Source organism: Oxyura jamaicensis, chromosome 9 (assembly GCF_011077185.1).
Source record: "Oxyura jamaicensis isolate SHBP4307 breed ruddy duck chromosome 9, BPBGC_Ojam_1.0, whole genome shotgun sequence".
Classification (NCBI taxonomy): Eukaryota; Metazoa; Chordata; class Aves; order Anseriformes; family Anatidae; genus Oxyura; species Oxyura jamaicensis.
Genome location: NC_048901.1, coordinates 23,560,526 through 23,580,622, shown reverse-complemented (window position 1 = coordinate 23,580,622; position 20,097 = coordinate 23,560,526). Strand labels below are relative to the sequence as shown.

General features: G+C 53.9%; 1 protein-coding gene across 3 annotated transcripts in view; it reads right to left on the bottom strand.

The window, feature by feature from the left end:
• The window catches only part of PPM1L (protein phosphatase, Mg2+/Mn2+ dependent 1L), a 66,360-nt gene that overhangs the window by 5,136 nt on the left and 41,127 nt on the right, over positions 1–20,097 (bottom strand). For all 3 annotated transcript variants that reach the window (XM_035334098.1, XM_035334099.1, XM_035334100.1), the window contains exon 2: positions 6,919–7,093. In XM_035334098.1, the coding sequence (XP_035189989.1) occupies positions 6,919–7,093 (175 nt within the window). The remainder of the gene's footprint in view (positions 1–6,918; positions 7,094–20,097) is intronic.

Genomic DNA, 20,097 nt, shown 5'->3' with positions numbered 1-20,097 from the left:
TGGCACCAGCTGGGCAAGAGATGGAGATGGGCAGGATGCGAAAACCTGCTTGGACGTGGACTCGGTCGATGTCTGCGCTGCTCTGCCAGGAGGGAGGCAGGAAGGAATCCCTGCGGAGGCACAGAGGGCTCGAGCAGAGCCTGCAGGCAGCAGTTGGCTGTGGAGCAGCACATCTCTGTGCGTGTGCTTGGATCTGACCAAGCAGCAGTTCTAACGAGAACGCCGACACCAGGGCGTCCCAGCACAGCCCTCGGCTGCTGCCTGACCTCAGGTTTTGCTCCCGGGGAGCTCTGTTAGGGCCCAAGTCCCCGCTCTGTTCAGCCTGACCTCTCCTGGCTGCAGCTCGCTGCGTTGCTGCCCCCGATGAGAAGTAAGAGCCGCGCCTTGCTGTTCCCATGGCAGTGGCTGAATATCCCACGGCCGGTACAAATACAACAGCCAGTAACAAACTGGTTGTTAGCTGCACGGCGTCCTGGGGATTGATTTATAACAACAGGACCCAGGAACTCGGCCCCAGTGTCACCCAAGGAGCCCCGCGGGGCTCGGTACCTGCTCGAGGGCTGCCCTGGCTGAGGAGGGGACCCCGGGAACCCCGGACAGGGCTCCTGCGGGCGGGCCGCCCATGCCAGCGCTGCTGGGCCCCGCGCTCGCACGCTGGGAACGGCGCTGCTCCGAGGGCAGAGCCCGCGGTACTCAGTGGCCGTGCTAAGGCAGGGAGGTGACAGCGCCCGCCCTCAGCACAGGCAGAGCCTCGTGCCGGGGTGGGCTGCTCCCCGCAGCAAGCCAGGCGCCTCCCCGGCTGCCGTCTGACTCCGTCGCGCGGTTCTGGCCTCTCCGACGGCATCCAGCCTTCGTCAAGGATGTTGCGGCAGGCCAAGCTAATTGTGCTCATTAGCACTCCTTCGCCCGCTGCTCCTTTAGAGGTCATTCAAGCGTTTACATCGTTTACAATTGCTTTTAGCAAAAGGCCCGGGGATTAGAGGAAACGCTACTGTGAGCTCCGAAGTACCGCCCTTCTGCCCAGTTCCCGGCAGTGACACAAATGCCACCACTCACAGCGCCCCTCAAAACCCAATGTGCATTTTTAGGGTGCCCGACTCTCTTCAAAGTTCTCACCAGGCAGACGGGGCCGAGCAGACCAGCGACCACGCAGCCGTTTGTCCTTGAGCCCCTTGGTGCCGGCATTTCCTCCGAGCGAGCGGTGCCTGCCTCGTCGCGCGGTTAAATGAATCGTGCTGCAAAAATCTGCGCTGTGAAGCACAGCCCTAAAAATAACCTCTCTGAAAAACGCGAGGCCTCATAGTTTGTTAATCATCCCAGCATAACGTCTTTTTCCTACGATTAAAAGAATGACGTATTTTAAGACGGGTTAGAAGAAACAGCATTCCCACCACCACACAGAATCACTTCACGTTCCGCCTCTACGATCACAGCTTAACTCCCCTCCTGAGACGATCCCCACCCGCCTGCACAACGCCACTTGGACATTTGGCGTTTGAAACACCAGGGATCTGCCTTGTGTTCCCGTTCAGCTCTGTCCTGTTCTCTCCACCAAGCCGTGTCGGTGCCCAGCACTCGGTGCTCTCTCCCCGAGCACACCAGGCTCATCGCCTGCAGTGCCCGGGGTGTGCTCCGAGACCCCCGTGGACGCTCGGCTCCGCTTTGTTAAAATCCCTCCAAGCGTTTTCCAGGCAGGAGAGCAGCAGCTGGAAGGAAGCTGTGTGTGCCAGGTCACAGGAGTGAATTACAGCAAACTGGACCCCCCAGGGCTGCCTCTCCAGCCGCTCCGCCGCTGCCCCATCGATGCACGGAGGCGGCGGGGAGCCCCCCCACTTCGCAGCACGATGAATTCCTTGTCCTTGTGAAAATTCACCCCAGTGCAGGAGGGATGAATCGCTATTGCAGTTCTCAAGTCCACTTCTTGGCATTGCTGCGGTATTTAGTTTCACCTCTGCACCACGCTCAGCGGCTGAATACATCAGGAGGAGAAATTCGTAAAAAGAGGGGTGCCAGGAGCCTTCCCCAAACCTGGCGTCATCAGCAGCAAAAATCATTCGTGTGAATCTGGAGCGCTCAGGACGAAGCTGTGAGGCTTTCACTGGGCAAGACAAAGGCATTCCCTGACGAGAACAGTACCGAACTGTTCCGCGGGAAGAGCAGGATCAAACATTTGATACAAACAAAAGCGATCACGGCTTTCCGGTAGGATACGGGTACCGTCCACTTCATTGAGAGTTGTCCCCGGTTCCGTCACATCGCCTGGAGCCACTGCAAGCCTCCAGGGCTGCACAGAGCTTTGCACGATTCCTGCTGCCACGCAGGGAGGTGACTGAGTTCCAGGTGTGCCTTTTAGCAGCAATACCATCTCACAAAGGCATCAGGCTGCCCGTGGAATTCACGCCACCCACGTCCTTCGGGTACCAGGCTGTCCGCTGAATGTCAGCTCCCAAGTAATTCAGACCCTCTTGTAGCTGCCACAAAATTTCATGAAGACCCCGTTTAATCTCCCACACGTCAGGCCGCAGAGACCGGATGAAGTCAGCGGTAATCCCCCGGCTCCACGGGGTAACAATTCTTACCGTGCTCCTCGGAGAAGGCACAGGGCTGAGCTCCCACGGCAGCGACCGGCGGCTGAGGGAAACGAGTTGTTTCAGATCGTGTTCTCGAGATTAAACACCGAAAAAATCATTGAAACTCCAAGCTGAGCTGCAGAGAAAGCAAACAACTGCGGTGGCCTGCAGGCCACGGTGCTTTCCTCTGTGTCGGAAGAACGCCGCCGGCACAGCAAGAGTTGTCCCCGACACGTTTGAGCCGTGTTAGGTACGCGGCTGCTGTGGCAGTGGCTTTGCAACAAATCAGAAAATAAATGTACCAGCTTGCTGCAGCGCTGGGAAACGGCGCTCACGCAGCAGGCCCAGTGACAGCTCGGGAGGTAATACCAGCGCCACTTGGACAGCCATCCTTCGCCTGGACGCGCCTTTTGTTCCCCAGAGGCCTCGCTTCTGGCTTTTCCCTTCCCGGCAGCTTCTTTACAGCTCCCGTTTTTGTGCTCGCACGTTCACCTGTCGGGGTGAAGTTTAACCTGGGGGATTTTTGCTTTTCTGCCCACCTGCCAGAAGCAGCCAAGGCTCCTGGGACGGGACCTGGGCAGACCCGCGCCGGGCTGCGTCTCCTTGCAGGTGCTGAAGCCAGAACGAACCCCGAGCCCTGGATTTACGCCCAGGGCTGCTTGCACCAGCAACCAGGAGGTGCAGAAACCCAGCCTGGTCTCCTGCAAGGCACAGGAACAGAGGCCGAGCAGGAGTCAATTGACTTCATTTTCCACTCATTTGGTGCTCAAACAATCCCTACGTGCCTGGGAGGAGCATGTGGCTGCTGGCACAGCACGCGGGCACGTTGGGTGCAGGCAGAGCACAGAGCCCACCTCATGCAGAGGGCCTGCAGCACGCCGTGGCGCTAACGGACGCGTTTCATCTCAGCAGAAAATAAATTCTGTTGCTAAGATGGGAGCGTTCGGGCCACCTGGGATGTGATCTGCTAGCGTAAAACCCCTCTTTACAGAACCAAACTGCTGACAGGAGCAATTTCACTTACTCAGCAGCACTGAAAGGTGGCTAGGGGAGGAAAAGGTGAGCAAAGGCCTGGAAATGGAGCTAGCCGTGACAAGGGCTGCAGGGACAGCTGTTTGTGCTCCTGTCTGCACAGACGGATTCCCTGGCTCCCTTTGGACAGACCGCTCCTGCCCTTTGCGAGCCCCAGCACAGCGCCAGCCCTGCCAGGAGCCCGTGCCCCCTTGCTGTGGGTTTGGCCGAGGCCCTCAGCTCCACGGGCAGGAGGAGCAGCGCCCGCACGCTGCTGGAGCCGGCTGTCGGTGCCGTGCCTGGCTCCGGCGTTGGGCTGCAGGAGGGTCTGGCTCCCCCAGGCAGGTGTGGAGCAGCCGCATCCTTCCCCACCTCCGTCCTCTGCTCAAATCCCCCAGGCAGCTTCGTTAGAGCGAGGCTCAGGCCTGGTGACGGCCACGTAGGAGCTCCTGGTGGCCACGTAGGAGCTCCTGGTGCCCCCTGGCAGGACGTGCGGAGCAGCAGCCCCCTTGGTGCAGGCGGCCCCAGGGTACGAGGGACGTGCTGGGAAACACAGCTCAGGCAACGGTTTGGGGCTGGGTACTGTGCCTAAATAGCAACATCTCTCACGAGTGCTTCATGGCAAGGGAAAATGAAATTCATCTTCTTTTTTGTCGCCCAGCAATGGAACTTCACTTCGACAGGGCGCTGGGGAGAGCGGCCCTCCATCGCAGCACAGCACAGACGTAGCGGCGGGTCCCCTGGCAGGCTGGAGCCAACTGCCACGCAAGAGTTCAGCGCCAAAAGTGCCTACAAACATCCCAAAATTTCATTTGCGCAGCAGTGGCTGACCGCCCCAGACAGGGAGATGCTGTAGATAGGTGGAACAGGATTTGCATCCAACAACGCTTCAGCAAGAGAAAACAGCCTTGCACAAAGCGAAGCCAGCCTCAGCGAGCCAAGAACGGCACTTTTTAAACCAAGGGATTTAGAGATTAGGAGAGGATTTGTACCCATCTGTCACGCTGGGCCTGCTTTCATCTTACAAAGCTTTCTTAGTCAAACTTCACTACAAATCTTGTCAACATTTGACTATTTTTAGCTGAACTCGCCGTGTTTGGCAGCTTTGGGACACCGAGCTCCTGACAGGGAAGATTTACAGGAGGCGCTACGACGTCGAGCCCCCCGAAGCCGCACCGTTATTAATGCCGCACGCTGTGCTGCCACGGCCCAAGTAACACGCACAGCTGTACCAACAGCCCAGGGCTTTTCGTGCAGCTCTGTGTTCGCCTGGCGAATGCATGCAGAGGAATCCTACAGACAGAAAAGGCGTTTGCGACCTATGACATGAGGGAGCGAGGACAATAACAGGAGAAATGAGCCCAGACCCATCTGAGAAGTGCTTTTCCCTCGAGCGCAGCGGTAACTGCAGCACCTACGTACGGCCCGGCAGTGTGCCTTTGGGCCATCAGCCAGCTCAAAGTCGGGCTTTTTATTTGCAGCGGGGCGCGCTCGCTGGCTGGGACGTGCATGTACGTCGAGACCCCTCTGAACTCGGTATTTGTCTAGCTCCTAATTTCTACACCATTGTTTTATTGTAAGATACAAAACCCCAGCGTGCGTTTGGAGCAGCTTTGTGGTTGTTTGCTCTGCACAAACACGCAGTTTTCAGTGAAGAACAATGCCTTCTTCTGACAGGAGCTGGCCATTTTCTCCGCTGTATCCTTCCCTTCCTAACAAAGGTCTATCAGTCAAAGCGACGAGAGGAATAAAGCGACCGAATCAGCGTGACTGAAAGCGATCTGCAGGAGCCGTTGGGCTGATAAATCCTCCGTTAGAAATATAATCAGAAGCAGCGGAAAGCAACAACTTCCAAAGCTTACTTGTTATGCACCATTAAAAACAGGAGGTACCTGATGGAAGAGATAACCCTTGCCCATCTTTTAACCACGCTGTCCTTCACGAACTCACACGACTCCGAGCTCCTGAAGCACAGGAGCACGCGAGCAGGCTGCAAATGGCACTGTGAGCTGCTCGAGGGCTCCCGAGATCAAAGCGGTTTAAGAGAATCAGGCTTATTTACTGGGGGAGAGCGCCAGCGTGGTTGATAAAGGACGAGAGCACTGTAATTACTTCGAGTTACCAAAGCTCACAGGCCTGTAAGTACCCAGAGCATGGTCTGCTAATGGCATTTTAAGTTGCTTGAGCATTTGAGATCAAAGTAGCTTAAGAGAATGCTCCTGATAGCGCGTGGGAGTCTGAGTAGGAGTCTGCACAAAGTTGGTAAGTGCTTCGAGCATTTTAAGCAGTTCAGGCCACTACAGCCTAAGTACAAAGTCACAGGAGACAATAACACAGGCTTGTTGGTGCTTGGCTTTCCAGAGCTGGACCAGGGACGATGAGGACCAGGGACGATGAGGGCCAGGGACGATGAACTCAGACGATGGTGATTTTAGCAGTGCCATCTAGCAAGGGTCAAACACCGTGCTCCACTTGGAGGGGTATCTGGCAGACATGAGCTAAAGGGGATGACAAACCTGGTTACGAGATTTAGGCTTCTGGCTAAAACAGCTGGAAGAAAAACCTCGAATTATGCTCAGAACGGTTCCCAAAGGGCACTGTGGGGCCAGCCATGGCCAAGGGAAAACAAAACAAGAAAGTACCAGGGACTGAGAAAATCCGCTCGCTACCACGAATATTAATTGTGTGGTAAAACTTTTAACTGCTCTTTTTGTAGGAAAAAGAAGCAACAACACTTTTTTTCCTAGTAGTAAGTGTTAGCTGTACCTCAGAAAGCCCCCAGATATCTAGACCATCAAGACACAAATATCAACACCGAAGAACCGGGTAACTGCACTACGAAAATGCCCCCGACACTCTACCAGTTGTCTGTTTTCGACTGCCCGCACCCATCACGTCACAGGCAAAAACTGGATTCTGGGACTACCCAGTACGCTCTTGGCTAGGCAAGTCCAAAATTAGTTGTGAAGAACCCAGTGGCGTGCAGGACGTGCAGTTAGGAACATTTTAACAGGCTTCAAAATCCTTCCAAGCTGTATGTTGTGCCTTGGCCGCACAACAAGTCCCAGAGGCGATACAAGACGCACGGCGAGCCCACCAACACCTGTACGTTACACCAAGTGCTGGTGCCAGAACTGCCCTTGCAGCTATTTAGTATGCAAATCACCCAAGGGGAAAATTTCTCTTAAATTAACCTGATTTGAAGAGAAAAATGTTTCACTGAAGCACCTCAAGCCTCTACGGACAATGTTCAATTTGCCAGCACAAGCCCTGCTCGTCTGAAGGAAGGCTGGAAGCAGCAACTTGTTTTCAGTAAGAGGAAGAAGTAAAACCATACCTGCTTCATCGTAGGATACAGTCAGTTTTTCCAGCATTTCTCGATCGATCGATAAAATCTGCTGTTCCAGGATGGTTTGGTAAGACAGCACGCTGTTCTCCTTGTCCTTCTCATAGTCCTGAAGATGCTGCTTCAGGACTTCAGGCAGCCGGGACTTCACGTATTCTGCTGCTGACTACGGAGAAAAGAAGCAAAGGTTTCATCAGAACCTTTTCTTTTTGAAAAGCTTCGTGCGTATCCATAACGTTTTTTACAATTTATTTTAAAGCATTTTAAATGTGACTCCTCACAACAAAATACCCCCAGTACTACCAACTCCACTACCAGATGCTCAACAGCAGTCTCTTCCCCCGCTCTTGATACATAACCAGGTTAGGACAGGGAGCCCCAAATAAATCTTTAACAGCACTAAAAACCCACCTACAGATATACACCCCAACACAGAAAATTATTCCTAATTTTTTTCTGTGGCTGCTCAAAGCCACAAGCCAACGAATTAACACAAGGTGGCATGGTTGTACCAACGTTAGGCAGGCTCATGCAGAACCGCGCAGGGCAGTGAGCACCAGGAGCTCCTGTCCGCCTTTCTGGCTTTCCGGCAGCGATACAAACCCACCTGGACTGGAGGCACGCAGCGAAGGCTGCTGCCCCCTGCTCCGGCTTTCCTGGCAGCTCCCAGGCAGGAGAGCAAAATAAATGGTAAGAAGGTTTGATTAGTCCAGGGACCAGCCACAAGTTGTCCCTGCCCAGCAGCACGCTCTCCTGGTTTTTTTAGTTTTCCAAAGTCAATTGCTGATTAAATTACAACCTTACAATATCACTGAAGTTGTGTTCAATTTATCTGCAGCGAAGCCACGTGAGACGAATGAAATGATTGCAAGGAAACCAGCGGAGCTCTCCCCACGAGCACCACGCAGTCGCCGTTACAGCTTCCTCGGTGTTTCCTTCCCAGGGCAGGCCAAAAGAGGCGCTGTACACAGGCCTTGACAGCTCATGTTCCTTCCAGGAGAGCTTTTATGCTGCACGGGGGCATTTTGGGCTCTCCCACTGCAGCAGTTTTAAAGAGCAGAGAGCGAAGGAGGGTTTGAGGCTTTGCACGCACTTCGTGGAACCCATCCCGTGCCCCCGAGTGCAGACGCGCCCACCGCTGGCCGTGCGCAGGGCATCGAAAGCTCCCGTCCCCGAGGTGCCGCAGCCCAGGCAGTCAGGGGGCAGCTGGAGAGGAGCCGCTGGGAAACCACTGGGACGGCAGCGGGACGGACAGGCACCACCAGACTCCTGCAGCCCGAGCTCACCGGCACTGCAGCAGGGCCAGAGGCTGCTGCCTGCCACCCCCTTAGGATTAAACCACAATTTTGAGAAAATGCAGTGAAAACGTGGTCCTGCTCTCGCAGGGGCTCTGTGCCCACAGCAGCTGGGGCAGCTCATGCTTAATAAAAACCACGAGAAACAGAAGAGTAAGATTTCCCTGGCTCTTTTATAAAGCTGAGAATGCAGCATCCTCTGCGGGGCTGCTTTCCCTCTGAAGCTCCCTCCTCCAGGCTGACTTTAACAGCTCCATAGATTTTACGCTATTTCATTCGGCCACGGAAAGCTACGGGTTTATGCTGTGTACCTGCAAGGCAATATACTTGCAGAGCTTATTCACCAGAAAAACCAACACATTTTTCTCTAGTTACTAAAAAAAAAAAGCCTGCACAAAACAAGGATCCCATCAGGAGGTGCTGAAATCCCTCACGGTGCAGGAACCCGACCCTGCCAAGCGCCTGGCATCCCTCCCTAACTGCCCCATTTGCCCACGTTTCTTAACTGACGGGGCCTACGTGTTGCAGGTACTTCATTTTTATAACTTACGCTAACCACCTGCTAACATTTGCTCGGCTTTCCCGAAGTGCATCCTCCTGGGAGCTCCCTCGGACGTGGGAAAGGTCTGAAATGGTTAATTACAAGCTTCACAAAGCCCCTCGGAAGGCAGGCGGCGCTCCCCGAAGACGTCTCCTTACACAGCCACCCAGGGTGGGTTCGAGGGGGCCTTCCAGGCTCAGGAACTGAAGAAAATGGCAGCAGAGCCCCTGCATCAACTTCTCTTGGGCTGCAGATTTCAGAAATGGCACACAGCCAGCACCTACCTTTGCTGGCTGCCATTGCTGTTCCTGCCTACTGGAACTGAACGGCTTCTGCCCCCAGATTAATCCTGACACCCCCACGTTCAGCACAACCCTCGTAAAGCAACACCAAGAGGCGGGCAGGATGCACCTCGTGTAGCAAAGCCGAACACGGGGTGTGTGAAAGAGAAGCACCTCCATAAATCGTTACATCCTCGGTGGCCTTCATCCCCTCCTGCAGGCTCAGCACGTCTCACAGCCGGGATCGCCGACCTGCTCGCCCCGTCGCATCCAGGGGTCAGCACAGCAACGCAGGGACCTCGTGACGAGAGCTCGGAGGTGCAGCAGGAGCAGCGCCCAGGGGAGATCCGCTCCCAGGGCAGCGACCCAAGTGCCCCGTGCCCAAGTGCAGGAATTGGGACAGCAGGCGCTCAGCAGGTCTGTGACCCTATGAAAACGGGTCATGTTTTTGGCTGCAGGACTCGCTACCTTTACCTTGCTGCATTCAAGTGGCAGTTTACATCAAAGGCAGGTACCTACAATCTCAAGACAGACCAGGGACGAACACGTTGGGAAGTGTTCATCAAGATCAGGCACTTTCCAGCTGGCTGGGCCGGACGGGATTAATTCAGCTACAGGTGGCTGGCTGGAACAAGTTCCTTACCAACCTCTATCTTCAAAACGCAGAGGATGGCCAGGCACCATCTGGACAGGGTAAATGTAGGGGCTCCTTTTAAAACGGGATAAAGGAAGAGAAGCAGAACAGAGCAGTTTGTTCAACTTCAGTGCCTAAATAACGGAATGAAAGACCACTTGATTTCTAAGGATGAGAAAGCAGCAAGATTTGTAAGGCACAGAGAGTGAGGCGGTTCTCTCAGGGTTCGTGGAGACGTTCATTTGGTTTGTGGCAACTCCAGTCCGAGGAGCAAACGTTCCTTTGCTCACTGCAGGCAGCACGCCCGTGCTCAAAAGCCTCCGCGCCACTGATACAGCGTCAGCCCAGACACAGCGTTGGGAACCCAGAGCCTTCCGTGTGAACTGGGATGCTGCATCCCACGCAGACTGAACGTTTCAGAGAGATTTCCACGACCAAGGTGCATCACCAGCATCCCTCCGGCCCACCAGGTGAGCTGGGAGCTCCTGGGGAAGCCCCAGCGGGTGCGCCACCGCCACCGCCGCGTGCCTCTCACTCGCTCCGCTCCGCGCTCAATCGTTTTATGGTCATGGAAACGATTTCCACCAGAGGAATGTGAACTATGTCCTGACCCCACTTGGGATTTCACATTCCGCACACTCTTATATACATGTTTCTGGGCTTACTTCTTCAAACCCAACCCCGCAACAACCTGCCCCACAGCTCACTTTTCAAAGCGTGCCCTTACCTTACATCTCACCCCGCTTCAGGCCGGCTTCACGGGCAGATTCCTGCTGCTTTAAACAACGCCCAGCACCTTTACTCCCACTTCACCTTCTTTCCACATCGAGCTACCCGGGCAGAAAGCTCCAAGAGGTGTTTTGTGACACCTCGGTCCTCTGCTGGGCGCTCACGACAGGAAGGAAGTGGTGAGAGGGTATTTTTTGTGCCCCTGGTGATGGGAGCTGTGCTCACTGCAGGCAAAACAGCCCCTCAGCCCGCTCACGTGGCCACGCAGGAGAGGTTGGTGGTGGCTGAAGGAGATCCAAGAATTCTGCCCCAGACCCAGGCGTGCCCCTTACCGGAGGGCAGGGAAACGTAGGGACACAAGGCCCGAATCCGGTGTCTCGCACACCACGCTCGGGGCCGATGTCTCCTTCATCAGCACGAACCACAAATAGCTCCTCTGAAGTCAGGGGAATTTTGCTAAGGCAAACCCCTTGGAAAAAGGACACGGAGCTATTAATAGCCATTCGAGAGGAAAACATGATGGCAAAACATAATCTGCTCTCGAGAGGATAATGCAAGATCTACCAGCGGTGCTGGGACGAACGTTTTGCCCTCTAAAGCCAGGAGCTATTTAAAGAACGAAGGGGTCGAAAGGGACTCAGGAATAACATTTTCCCATAACCTCGCTTTCGGTACGATTGGCCTATCGTTTCTATTTCAAGGTGTCTTTTTCTCCAAAGGAACCATCCAAGCAAATGGTTTGCTATTGATCAGTCCGGATCCCAGGAAAGCCGAGCTCGCAGGTTTAAGCAAGGCTGGTAACAAAAGCCCGCTTCCGAAACGTTGCAGGGCTCAGGAATCTCTCCCAGGAGGTTGGACGGGACCCAGCACCCCACCCACTGCACCGTTATATTTCTGTAGCAGGAAAAGTATTAGCCTCGCAAACATCTTGAGCTCATCAGCAGCTCCATCAGCACGAGAAAATTAACCCGATTCCGAGGAGATGCACGAAGTTCACATCAGCATTCGCCCCGGATTGTCAGAGACACACGAAATCCATAATTACAGTACTCCACAGCTGCTCCCGCTGTAGAAAATAATGAATTGCCCAGCGAGAACTGGCGTCCACGAAACGGGAAGAAAAGGCCATCTGCTGCGGAGCTTCGCTCGGACTTCATGCTTCGGGCACGGAGAGCTCCATCTCCTCTGGCCCAGGCTGCGGGGGGACGTATGGCCACGAGCAGTGCAAACAGCCGCAGCACCGAACAGAAAGAGCCCAAATAACCACGAGAAGTGGCGATGATTTACGGCTTTGTGCGTTTGAGCTTCTTCCCTGAGAGCGCTTGTCACTCACTTCTTCAATAGACTGATTTAAACGTCCTCGAGCCAGCAGCAAGGCAACAAAACGTGATGTAGAAATTTCGTGTTCTGCTCTGCCGCCCACTCCCCCTCCGTTAGTCACGGGGAGGCTTCGGGTTGTGGGGCTCCTCAGTCCAGGGCGTGGATCAGAAGAGGTGAGGATGAAAGCAAAACGGTCATTTTCTGTCTTCCTGTGGGGGAAGGGACAGCAAAATACGTGCACGTTTTTTTAAAAAGGAATAATTTTGATTAATTAAAATTACCAAGCCATACTCCGGGCGGTAGAGCCAAGCAGTCTCTCACTCTCCAGCGAAGGAACACGACTCGGGGCAGGGAGGGCTTTGTCGGAGGTGACACCGGCGTCGGCAGAGCCACAAGGAGGCCTTCCCAATCGGGGCGTCTAATTAAGAGATGAATTTAATCAAAGCAGGGGGAGCGTTACGATTATCTCGTCTGACATCTGGAATCTGGAGGACCTGAGTACTGCTTGGTGAGAACGTTCCCAGGTAACTCAGCAGGATGACATGCCGCCCAAGCAAGGGGGGGTTGATTTTATTTTATTGTTTTGGTTGACCATTTGGTTGTCATAAAAAGCAGAAGATTTGTTCTGGGTCTTCAGACAACTGCACGCACGCACCAAGCAGCGACGCTCAGTAAATCTATTAAGAGCAGTGCGAGGAGCTATTACCCTAATAAGAGGAAACGCATCCGGACCCAAATGGCATACGAGCAGACACAAGTTCTGAATCCTAACCGTGCTGGAAAGGCTGTTATTATTCATGCCCTTTTTAGGAGAAAAATTAAAATTAGTCTGGAAATTAAGCTGAACATTAGCCCCAGCCAAAGCTGTCATTTGGTAACGCTCCTGCTAGTCCTACAGGATACGGAGCTGAAGCTTGTGGTAAAGGGGCTGTGTTTCACACACCCTGGGAGATGCGCAGGCAGGGACACGAGAGACCCACAATTACATCTGCCACATCCACTTGGCCGTATCTAAGGGGCATTACCATTTGGCACACGGATAGTATCTGCACTTGCCAGAAGGCATGATCGGGCCAGGGGAACGCTGCCAGAAATGCCAGAATGAGTTATTAAAATGAAGTAGGAACGTCAAGACTTTGCCTGAATTTTCTGATAACTGGTTGCCGCTATGAACATAGAAGCAACCAAATATTAAAGCAAAAACAATTTTAAAAAAGGTTTTAAATGAAAGCGCCCGTCTCCCAGCAGTTCACGCTGCAGGAAAGTCTGGGTCCCAAACTGCAATTTATGGTCAGAAGGGATTACTCAATAGGGACAGTGATACAGCTACACCAGCAGGGACTGCGCTTGCTGAAGACCTGCCAGAAAGAATTTCATCCAGCCCAGAAGAACTGAGACGTTTTCTTGTATTCCTATCATCAGATCTAAGCGACGGTGGATCAATTTTCTTCTTTTTATTTTTTATGTGGGCATAAAACCCAGCAGCAGCAGAAGCAGAGAGAACGCTGGAAATAATGTCTGAAATATCATGAAACCAACTACCTTTAGGGGGGTATTGAAGTGCTCCTTTTGCAAGCTAGGCAGCGAACGCTTCTTTGATCCCCAAACTACGGCGTTCGGTATTTTACTGAGCTCATCAAGTTCGACACAGGAGGAGGAAAAAAAAAAAAAAAAGCTGTGCAAAACGACGGCTGTTTGGTGCAACCCCGGAGAAAATTGTGTTCAGGGCTTGGTGACTGTAACCCTGCATCGGCACCGACGCCGAAATGGATGCCTTCGTCAGCTATTAGGGTGCCTTAAGGCTGCTCCAGAGGATTTCTCCAGGTATTTCTGTGCAGATGCTTTTCAAGTCGCAGTAGGACGTATGATGCTTTATGGAGGATCAGTTTTACCCAAAGCCTCTCATTCTGCTGCTTCAGTTTAGCGCAAAATGTATTTATAGCCTATTAGGCAACTAAATAGCAAGAGGCTTTCTGCTTTCTATGACATTGTTCTCTCTCTCCCAGCTAAGCAAGAGTGAGCGCCGAGGAATATTTCAGTCTAAATGGTCTCTCCTGACTTAAAGCGATCACCTTCTGCCAAGCAGGAGTCATCACAAGAATTAGAGAGATTCAGCCTGGGCTGAAACACTCCACGAATTAGCTCCTTACGCAGGAGACCAGGAAGATTTTTGCTTATAATTTTACCAAAATTCCACCATCCGGTCAGAAATTTATCATCTATTTTAGATTCTTACCCTATAAAAAAGAAGTAGTCAAAGCAACCCAGTTCACCTGGAGAACAGTGTTCAGGAACAAGACGCTGCCTTTCTTACCGTTTTGCCCCCCCCTCCTTCACCAGGGGCAGCTGTCCCCGAGCAGGGGCCGTGCTCGAGGCAGCACCCACAGGGTGCTCCTGGGTGCCAGGAGCGAGACCACGGGGCCACCACGAGGCGCTGCGGCCTGGCGGTGCACGACCAGAGCCGCACCCAGGACACCTCCGTTTTCCAGTACCGCCACGTCGTGCTTACCGCGGGCACAAAGCGCCTCAGAGGTCCCAGGAGCACGCAGAGCTGCAGCAGCAGGCAGCAGGGCAGGGACTCGTGCACGGCAGAAGAGCTGCGGCCAGGCGCTGCCCCATGATGCCCACCGGCCAGGTGCTGCCCCGCCGAGGCTCGGACCAACCCGGATTTGCCTAACGGTGGAAGCGACCCTTAAGCTTTCACTCTGTGTCAAGAAATCACATGAATAATTTAGCCCCAGGCACATCGGATACTGGGATGAGAAAGGTAAGAATTAAGATAAAGAATCTTGCTGTGAAAAAAATCCCATCTGCAGGCGCAGAGCCTAAGGGTTAACCCAAGACCCGTGGACGCGTTGTGCCGTGCCGCTCGCTCAGGGACTCGGGAGATGAATGGAGAGATGACAGCACGGCAATTCGTTCCAGCCGCATTGACGGGAGCCCCCACTGCCTCTTCAAAAGCTGCACCAAGCAGCGCTCACAAACAGTTAACGAGGAAAGCGTGGCCGTGCCATCCTGTAAGCGATTCACCACGCGCCCGCTGACGTTCTCCTTTGGCCACGTGTGTGGAAATCACAATTTGTGAAGATAACGACGTGGAGATCCAATGAGCTCCGTTTAAATGCAACTACGGATCTTTGGCTTCTGTTCTCTCCTCGCCTCGGGTGTGAGAAGGCCACCGTATGGACCCAGGCTGAGGGCTGGGGGGACTTGATGGTCTTGAAGGTCTTCTCCCGCCTAGATGGCTCTAGGAGTGCAACGTGCTACAGAGAGAGCAGAGATTTGGCAACCTTTTGGTAGATGAGAAACCGAGGAGGAAAAGAACGGCTTCAGCCACTCAGCTCCATCTCTGCTGCTACAGAAAGTCTTTAACTCGGGATTCCTTGCCTCTGCTCTTTCCTTCCTTGCCTCTGCTCTTTCATCTCTCCAGCTGGGTACTTACCAGGCACCATTACGTACGGAGAACGCATCAAAATTAAAACTTCCTCTTCAGGAAGAACACACGAACCTCCCCAGGTGGAAAGAGCTGTCAGCGAGCAGTTGTACAGAAGGCTTAATTAAACAGCACAGACCCAGAGACAGGGATTTTGTTAAGTAGGAAGGCAGCCAGTCACCATTCATAAATACAGGGGCCAGTGCATGTTCATCCTCTAGTGCCACTTCTCCACGTGAACGCTGGAAGCAGTGCCTCTGAGAGAAGGGAAGGCACAAATCAGGCCTCCAGTGAGGGGAAACAAGTGCCTGGACGCTGTTATTTCCTCCCTCTAGAACTGTATGCGGTTCAGGAATTAAAGTTCTCCTCATCGTGACCAGCTCTTCGTGGCTTACCGAGCCCGATGGTAACGGGCAATGAGGTTAGGACAAGGAAAGCTAAAACCAGGGAGCTGGAAACGAGAGCTTAAAGGACAGTTTCTTGAAACTCAACTTAATTAACCATCATACTGCACAGTAATTTTGTTTCCCTAGCTCATTAGGCCAAGGGGTTGTTAAGGGCACTTATTACCAAGGCAGAAGGTCAAGTGGGTTTCGGGCTATTTTCATCCCTGGATAAAGGGAGGAACGAGGGCCCGGCACATGAAATCATTCAGCCAAACGATTTGGTGCTGAAGCCCCGTGCTGCTGGAACGTCGGTGTTTCAATGACCCCCCCCCTTCCTGCGTGTTAGCCACTGGAATTTAGTGACATTGCCAAATGAAAACACCCAAAAAAAACCAAACCGCCAAAAATCAAGTACCCGCAGGTAAGATCCGAGGGTCTGCTGGAGACGCGCTGAGTCTTCATCGGCTCCGACCACAGACGCGCTCCCGGAACAACACGGAAGCATACGTCGGAGTCATCGCTTCCGTGGTTTCTGTACCCTTACACATCCTCGCCCCGTGGTACACCCAAACCGAGGCATTTCAGCAGCACCAGACGCAGAGCTACAGCCCTGAGCTGGTTTACTGCCACACCGCACCAAACCAGCTTATGCTGTGAGCTGGGACTGAGCCAACGTTCAAACAGCCCCTTCTTGTTACTGCTTCACTTTGCAATTCCTCCCTGTTTTTAAGAGCGGCCGCAGCATGGGTTTAACGCCCACGATATCACACTAAAAAACTTCAAAGACGCAACTGGAAGTTATTCTGCTCTTGCATTAGAGCCTCCTTGAAAAAGCTCCTGGTCTGAAGAGATAACACAGCGCACCTCTGATTCCAAGCCTTTTGTATTGCTCAGCGTGTTTGTGTATGACAGGGACCCAGCCTGAAGTTTCCGGATTTCACGGTGAGCCTCGGGACGGCAGGAAGCACGTACCTGCTAGCGGGAGCACGCGCAGCAAAGCCACTTACGCAACGGCGGCTCGGGCTTTGGGAAGTTCCCGGAAACATTCAACCTTTCACTTCCACGAGGTTCACCAGAAATTGAACTAAGCCTAAGCCAACGTTTCTAAAGAAAAGCAGCTTTCAGATGTTTTGCAGCTTGGTGAAGCCCGGTAATGGGAAGGACCGGCCGTGCTTTGGATTGGCAGCAGTGAGGCCGTGCTGGCAGCACCCCGGCAGCCCCCCGTGTCCCGAGCGAAGGCAGACCTTGCTGCCTTGCTGTGGGAGGGCTGGGAGCATTCCCCGAGGCTTTCTGCACGCTTCTCACGTCCTGAGCTGAAAGCTGGGGTGCGTGCACCCTGACTGAAGACCCGTGAGTTGCCCTCACCTCGAACGTGAGGCCTGGAGCAAGCGGGCGTTTTGGGAGCCAAGCGAAGGGGCAGGCCCCCAGCCATCTCCCCCGGCGTCCTCGAGGTGTGCAAGGCCAGAGCAGACTGCAAAGCTCCTTCCAGGCCAACTGCAGAGACGTTTTTCTTCTGCCGTCACCTGCTCGGCGCAGCTGTGCACCCTTTACTTGAGGAAACGTTCCTCATCTTTTGGATGCCCTCCTTTCAGCCCTGCAGCCCATGATGCATCTCGTGAGAAGAACGATACTGCGCAGATTTTTATCAGCAGCAAAGGTCGGTGCGGCAGTTCTGTCCGAACCACGTTAACAAGGCTAACAGGGAGCTTATCTCACTGCTGCTCTTTCAGAACCCCGTGCAGCACCTGCCTCTGGCGAACAAACGGCTTGTGTTCCTCTGATTCAGTTAGCTGCCGGCCTCTGAGGCATAGAGCTGGAAGTTGGCACATCAGGATTATTTTCTCAGCAAAAAGGGCTGCTCGGAAATCTTTCTTCTGCTGTCACTCAGCTTTTGGCTTCTATTTTTCTGTATTTTTTCTCCCAAACTCTTTGGCACTTGATGCCCGCTCCGATTCTAGAACTGGTGCCGTGCCCCGGCTCCAGTGTTTCCTTCCTGACAAGGAATTCTCTGACGGGCCCGTCCCGCAGACGGGCTCCGCTAGCAGAGCCTGGCGGGGAGCAGGGCACGAGCAGCACCCCGCTGAGCACCGCGAGCGCTGCCGGCTCTCCCGAGGCTTCCCCAGGCTCACCACGTTCTCCCTCGTGGCTCCTGGGGACACCAACGCCTTCCCTGCGGAGCGCTGGCACCGCACCGAGCCGCTCGTTGTGCTTACGGCCCGCGGGGACAGCTGGAGGCGGGGGAAAGCAGACCCGGCTGGCGGAGCAGCAGCAGGTTTGCTGAGAGGCATCAACAAGCAGATGTATTTCCAGGTAGAATTTCCAAACGCGCAGGTGCTGTGAAGGAAAACGGAGCCCAAGGAGGCTGAGGAGCAGAGCGACTGGGGGTGACCCCGATAAGGCGGCAGGGCCTGAGCTGCGCACCGCCGGTGTGTGCCCCGCCACCTCCCGGCTTCTCTGCCAGGAACTTCCCACCGCTGCCAGCACTGCTTCCTTGAAACCGTGCCCGCTTTAATGGCACTCTCTTCCTCCTGCTGCTAATTATCCCATCTGGATCCTTTTCACAGAATCACTCCCATCCCACCTGTTATTTTCAGAGAGTTTCACAACGGTTGTCCAAGGGAAGGATTGGGGCTGAAGCTCACTTAAATCAGCTGTGATCTTCATGCCGACGACTTGCCAATCTCCCTCGACTCTCTGGAGCTTTCTGAACTGAAATCCAAGTCTGACAGCTTCAGCGTTTACTTGCGGATATCCACACAGGACTGCAAGAAAAACTGGTGCCAGCACAGCTCATCATCCCCTCCCCTAAGCGCCCCTCTCATCCTCTCACCCCAGAGCCCAGCAGAACCCTGCCCAAGGCCCACGTGAGGTGCTAGCTCAGGCTTGGCTCCGCGTGCTGTACTCCAGACCTGAACCATGCCTAAGCCTTCTCGACCCTCCCAGGGAAAGGGTCACCTCTGTAGGGCAGGGTGGCAAAGCTGCAGGATGGCAGCGCAGTCTCTGCTTTGAGAAGGGATACGTAGCAAGGGGAGGGGCTGGGGGAAAGCAGGATCGCAGAACCAAGTGAAAAAATCCCCTACTTGAAGCCTCTCGACAGATGAGGAGAAAAAACGCGAGCAAAGAATTTTGAGCAGGAAGCTGCCGGAGCCCAGGCTCTGCGCACCAGCAAGTGGGCTGCTGCTGGGCGGCTGGCGGTGAGACAGACACAGCGAGGGGGAAAACAGCGTCGGGAAGAATCCCAGCGCGCTGAGGACGCTTGAAGGAGATGGTGCCAACACCGAGCAAAAAAGGATAAAAGTGGATTTGGGAATGCTGTGGGTGTGACAGAAGCTAACCTAAATAGAGAAAAATAAAATACCAACAGGAAACGGCGGGGGAAAAGCCTGGCAGACGCGCAGGGTGTAGAAGAGTGAGGATCTGGGAGCCAGCATCCTGGTGCGGCGCTGCAGCCAAAGGAAAGTGAGATCGCTTTGGGAAGGGAGAGAAGGGGAGACAAAAGGGAGCCCAACCTGCAAAAAGCTCGGTAAAGAAAGCTCTAAGAGGCAACTTCAGAAGCGGTTTGGATGAGGAAGCTGGACGTTTCGGGGGCTCTGTGCTCTCGGTACCCGGAGCACAGCACCCGCTGCCTAAGCTGCTGCTCAGAGCATCGCTGACCTCGGGGGGGCTCCTGCAGGCAGACGGCAGCCTGGGAGCTATTCGGTGCCCCGGCAGGTAGCGGGGCACTGCATGAAGTCCCTGCTTTTTGAGAACAGCGACTTGGTCGGGGTGAGCCCGAGCTGGACCTCGCTCAGAAAGCGACTGGCGTTACAGGCGGCTCCGGCAGCCGCACGGCAAAACAAGAACCCGGAGCCAATCCGGCCCTCGGTGCGCGCGCCAGCTCAGTAGTTTGAAACCCGATCAGTCTGCCTTGCTCGGCCTTTTGACCGAATCTTGGCTATTTTTAATCTGCCCCGTTACGGAAAGCAGAAAATCTGCAAAATAAACACTGAGAATGACCCTCACCTTAAAGGGCTACAGGAACTTGGATGTGGAAACCAAGTTAGTCCAGGAGGAGCACGCACGAGCCCGAGAGCAAAACAAGACGAACTAAACCGAATGCACGCGTTGCCTTTCTAGACAAAAAGGCTGCTTTTCTGGACAAAAGGGCTGCTTTAAGGATGTTTCGTTTCATTTCCAACTAAGAGGCTCCCCAGAATGCCAGAACAAGACGTGTAAGCAAAAAGCCCCAGAGAGCTTGATCAGGGCTACATCTGAACTTCCCCGCTCCTGATGCCCACGAACTGCCTTCCCCTTCCACGGGACGCAGTGATTTCAGGAAGAGCAGTTTGGTGAACGGGTAAATCAAAGCTGTGGGAGCAAAGCCAAGGTAGCCATGACAAAACACGTGATATTCCCCTGCTGGTATTTCAATAAATACCCCTGCTTCCACCTAAAACCAGGTTAGAAACCCACCCGTTTCCATAATGTGTCTCACTGCTTCAGCATCACAGGTTTCTGGTAATTAAACCGATTACAAGAAGAACCCGTGCTCTGTTCTGGTTGTTTCAGCAG